Source organism: Egretta garzetta, unplaced genomic scaffold, assembly GCF_000687185.1.
Source record: "Egretta garzetta isolate BGI_Z169 unplaced genomic scaffold, ASM68718v1 scaffold390, whole genome shotgun sequence".
Taxonomy (NCBI): Eukaryota; Metazoa; Chordata; class Aves; order Pelecaniformes; family Ardeidae; genus Egretta; species Egretta garzetta.
This window is the reverse complement of record NW_009258382.1, coordinates 400,641-405,472: the sequence shown is the minus strand read 5'-3', so window position 1 is coordinate 405,472 and position 4,832 is coordinate 400,641. Positions and strand designations below refer to the sequence as shown.

At 65.3% G+C, this 4,832-nt stretch overlaps 1 protein-coding gene across 1 annotated transcript in view; it reads right to left on the bottom strand.

The window, feature by feature from the left end:
• Positions 1-4,832, bottom strand: part of TRPV4 (transient receptor potential cation channel subfamily V member 4) — a 10,650-nt gene that overhangs the window by 2,608 nt on the left and 3,210 nt on the right. The window contains 13 exon segments of the mRNA XM_035896682.1: positions 6-227; positions 470-597; positions 711-1,027; positions 1,258-1,324; positions 1,541-1,706; positions 1,816-1,889; positions 2,073-2,165; positions 2,284-2,470; positions 2,472-2,578; positions 3,117-3,415; positions 3,533-3,673; positions 3,982-4,134; positions 4,374-4,546. Coding sequence (XP_035752575.1) covers positions 6-227; positions 470-597; positions 711-1,027; positions 1,258-1,324; positions 1,541-1,706; positions 1,816-1,889; positions 2,073-2,165; positions 2,284-2,470; positions 2,472-2,578; positions 3,117-3,415; positions 3,533-3,673; positions 3,982-4,134; positions 4,374-4,546 — 2,127 coding nt within the window.

Genomic DNA, 4,832 nt, shown 5'->3' with positions numbered 1-4,832 from the left:
CCCGCCGCTCCCGCGTCTCTGCTGCACCCATGGTCCCCAGCGGCACCACCACCTCCTCCGGCTGGCAGCTCTTGTTGAGCTCCACCACACGTGGCACCACTGTCGACCACCGATCTGCGGAGAGAGGAGGAGCTCCTGGGGCTCATCAGAGGCTGCAAGCAGCATCCCGAGGGATGCTCCCAGCCCATGGCACCGTGCTCACCTCTCACCAATTCACCTCGTCCACCCTGTGGGGAAGGTCAGACCCAGAGGGGCTGCACAGAGCAGCTGGGAGCCAGGATGGCAGCTCCTGCATCCCGGCACCGTCCCATCCCAACACCGGCAATGCCTCCTGGCTCCAGATCAGTACAAACCACCCAGCAAAGGAACGCGCAGTGTCGGCACCCCAAAATGCTACTGGCTGCGGTGGGAGAGGCTGGGCTGCTCCTGCTCCCCGGCTCCCCAGGGCTCCCCAGGGACCTGCCCTTACCTGAAGCACCAGCGGCGGTCAGGTGTCCCATCAGTGCCCTTCCCCACGGTGACCATCTCCCCCGAGCGGAAGGCTTTCCGCAGGAAGACAGGGAAGGAGCGCTCGATGTCCAGGATGGTGGTGGCCCACTGCCAGGGACAGCAGGGACCCCTCAGCCACCTGGGGACGGAGGCATGGGGGGAGTCCCTCGCCCAGGTTGGATGGAGCCTGGGGTGCTGCAGTGCAGCTCCCGGGGTGGTACCTGCAGCTTCCAGATGTGCTTGCTCTCCTTGGAGACTTGGCCCACGGTCTCACCCATGAGAGCGATGAGCATGTTGAGGAGGAGCACGAAGGTGAGGATGATGTAGGTGACAAGGAGGATGATGAAGACGCCGGGGTACTTGGCGCTCTCGAGCATCTCCAGGTCACCCATGCCAATTGTGAGCTTGAAGAGGTCGAGCAGGAAGGTGCTGAAGGTCTGGCTGTCCCGGCAGGAGGGGTAGGTGGGCACCGTGCAGTTGGACTGCTCCTCGCTGCAGGACTCGCTGCTGGGACACGGGTTGAGGAGGGACACCAGAGCTGGGGGAGGAAGGACAGGGGCAGCGAGTCCGTGGGGGCCACGGCGAGGATGGGGCTCGTGACGAGCCCTGTGCCAGCTGAGCCCCTCTCCACCACAGGAGGAGGCAAAGGCTGAGCCCGCAGGCAGGTAGGATGGAGCGGGGGCTCCACAGCTCCCTGCCTGACCATGCCAAGCCGTGCCACAGGGCTCGTCCTTCCCCCAAGCCCCGGCTCGCTGGCCAGGCACCTACCTGAGGCATAGCCGATCATGAAGAGCAAGTAGACCAGGAGGAAGCGGAAAAGGTCTTTGAAGAGGATCTGCAAGTGATGGAGAGGAGGGGGTTGAGATGTGCTGGACTGCAGTGCTCGGCCATGTGCCGGGGCACCATCGCTGAGCCATGCTGGGCTGAGAACAGGCATTGGTGAGGCACAAGAAACCCTAAAGACAGCATGGAGGACCCTCCTTTTGGGCTGCACATCCATAGGAGGACCAGCCCTGCTGGGGAAGGAGAAGACGGCCCAACCCCACCAGACCTTCTGGATCATGATGCTGTAGGTCCCCGTCAGCTTGAGCCCCCGGGTGAAGTACAGCGCATTCATCCAGCCCAGGACCAGCGCAAAGACCATGACGGCCAGGTACGCCTCGATGCCGCCCAGGTAGAGCCCCGCCGTGACAATCACCAGCACCGAGTAGATGAAGCTGGAGGAGAGCCAGGGTCAGACCCTGCACAGCTGCCCACAGCTGGCTACTGCCCCGTGCAAGCCGGGGGGGCTGTGGCTGAGGGAGGCCCCGGGGGTTCCCCACATACTAGAGCAGCTGGAAGGAGCCGTCTATGAAGAAGGAGTTCACGCCTGGGCACTTCTTCATGAACAGATCTTTGATCTGGGGGAGAGAGGGAGAGGTTGAGGGGGAGCTGGCAGGGGGCAAGCCCCCATGCAGCAGGGTCCCGGTATCCGGGGGAGCATCGGGGTGGGGGCTGATGCCTCAGGACAGCCCTCGAGTCGCTCCTTGCGTGGAGATCACGAGGGCTCGGCTGTCCCATGGGAGGACCCCGCCGCCACTGACGTTTGTGAAGAAGAAGAGGATGCCAGTGAGAAGGGTGATGATCTCCCCGGCCAGGCGCAGGTAGTCGATGGTGGTGGTGTACGGGTAGGGGGGCTGCGGGGAAAGGACAGAGCTGAGCGGCCCCGCCACCCCAGGGCAGGCAGAGACCCGGCAAGCCCCCTGCCAGGAGGCACTGGCCCACGGGGCTGTGCCCCGGTGCCGTGGGACTCACGGGGCCTTCCATGGGGCGGTAGTAGGCGACGAGGGTGAAGATGACCATGGCGCAGAGGTAGGAAACCACGCTGATGTAGAAGGAGACGGCCCCGAACTTGCGCCACTTGTCGCGCAGCAGCTCGTTGATGGGCTCCACGGCCAACATCTCATGGCGGTTCTGGTGGGACACGGGTGCTGTCAGCGGGGACCTGGCCCTCTGGCCCCACGGGGCCGTACGCCCAGTCCTTGAACTTCCGCGAGAGGTGCCGGACGTCCTCATCTGTGATCTCCCGCCGGATGATGTGCTGGAAGATCTGCCGGAGGGAGAACCGCTCGCCCACGGGCAGACCCGCACCCGGCCCCCGCCCGCTTGGGGCACCCCATTCTCCTCCCACCCCATCCCCTCCTGCCGCTGCACACCCCAACCCACCCCCTGCACCCCAGGAGGGCCCGGGGTGCTCCCGGCATGCGTGGACACCAGCGCAGTGGCAGTGCCCCAGGATGCTGCAACTTCTGCATTTTTAACACCCCCTCCTGCCCGCACCGCTGGAGGATGAGGGCAAGTAAGGGGAAAGGATGAGATGTGTGGAGGGTCTGGGGTTAATTAGGGAGGGGATGGAATGCAATGGGGGGGGTTAATTAGGGAGGGGATGGAATGCAATGGGGGGGGTTAATTAGCCAGGTTAATGGGCTGCACGTGCAGATTTCCAACAGCATCTGCAGAGAGAAGCTGTGCTGCTCGAAGGGACATGCACTGAGTGCAACAGGGCTCAGCCGAGAGCTGACAGAGGCTCAGCCCTTGTAGCTGGGGACATCAGGGCAGATGACCCAGCTCTGGGGGGGTCACTGTACCCCGATCTTGCCAGTCTTGGCAGCCATCATGAGGGGGGAGAGGCCATCATTGTTGAGCAGTGCCTCCAGGTTGGTGTCGGGGAAGAGCTTGGCGCACTTGACGAGGAGCAGGTCGTACATCTTGGTGACGAACTTGGTGTTCTCGCGGGTGTTGTCGGCGATGGCGACCAGGGCGTGCAGCACGGTGTTGCCGCGAGAATCCTGGCGCCGCAGGTCCGCCTGCTTGTGCCCGTTCTCCGTCAGGTAGTGCACGATGTGGGGCTGGTTGGTGCAGGCAGCCAGCGAGAGGGGCAGCTCGCCTGCAGGGACAGCATGCCATCGGGGTGCCCGGCGCCCTCACCCCAACACGGGGGCATCCCCAGGGCGCAGCCGGTGTCCCCCCCCCGGGGCAACCCGTCGGCAACCTCCCCACTCACCGAAGTAGAAGTAGCCACCTTCATCCTTGGGCTGAAAGAAGCGGCCACGGGCCTGGGCATGCACGTCCGCTCCCTTCTCCACCAGCAGCTCCACGTAGTGCTTGCAGCGGCGCTCGATGGCAATGTGCAGGGCTGTCTGACCTGCACCACCGGCGCCCATCAGCCCCCGCCTCGCCCCGCGACTTCCCCTGTGTCCCTAGCCTTCCCGGGGTACCTGCTGCTCCAGTACCCAACCCCCCTGGAGCGCCACAGCCTCCCCAGGGTCCTCGCTGCTCTGGTCCCCAAGCCCTCCCAGGGTCCTCCATCCTCCCCAGGGTCCCCACTGCTCTGGTCCCCAACCTCCCTGGCGTCCTCCATCCTCCCCAGGGTCCCCACTACTCCGGTCCCTGAACCTCCCTGGGGTCCCCCATGCCTGGGCAGGGCTGGCAGCGGCACTGCGCCCCCCCTACCTCGGTAGTAGACGTCCCTGAAGGGCGAGTTGATGAACTCCCGCATGTTGCCCGTCTTCTCGGCGATGTCGAGGAGGAGGGGGATGGTGTCGTTCCTGCCCCCACTCAGGTTGAGCAGTGCCTTGGGCAGGCAGGTCTTCCCCGTGGAGGGCTCTGGGAGCCAAGGATGCTGAGGGGGGCCGGGGAGAGCCCCCCCCGGCTATGGGGGTGCCCAGCCCTGCACCCCTGCACTCCCTGGCCAAGTCCCCACCTTCTCCCGGGCGCCAGGCGTCACAGTCCCCCCATGCTGGGGCTGTGCCTCACCATCCCCACAGGGACACGGGGACCACCAGTGGCATGGCACAGCCCCGGCACCACGGGGTCCCAGGGCAGGGCCAGCCCCAGGTGCTCACCTCGAAACTCCTCATCTGTCAGACGCTTCTTGTGGGTGAGGAGGAAAGAGAGGAGCCCATCCAGGCCGGCCGGTGACCCCCGGGAGACGATGTCGAAGAGGATGGGTCTGTTGAAGACCTTGAGGACAGGGGGTGGGTTGGGAGCCGGCCCCTTTGTGCCTGGTGCCTGCTTCCTGTGGGAAAAGCACCAGCACTGGGAACCGGAGCCGCTGGCTCAGTTTCCCACCTGTGCAATGAGCTTGAGGTTGCTCAGCCACCAGGGAAGAGCATGGGCACCTGGGGGCACCCCCAAATGGGGTCACCCACGGGGCCAGGGCAGCCTCCCCACCCACGGCAGTCCAGTGCTCCCAGCATCCCCCCTCCCAGTGTCGCCCACGGGGGCTGGTGGGTGCCTTGCCAGCTCTCAGCCGGATACTGCAGCATTTTGGGCCCCCGGCTGCGCCCTCCAGCAGGGATCGG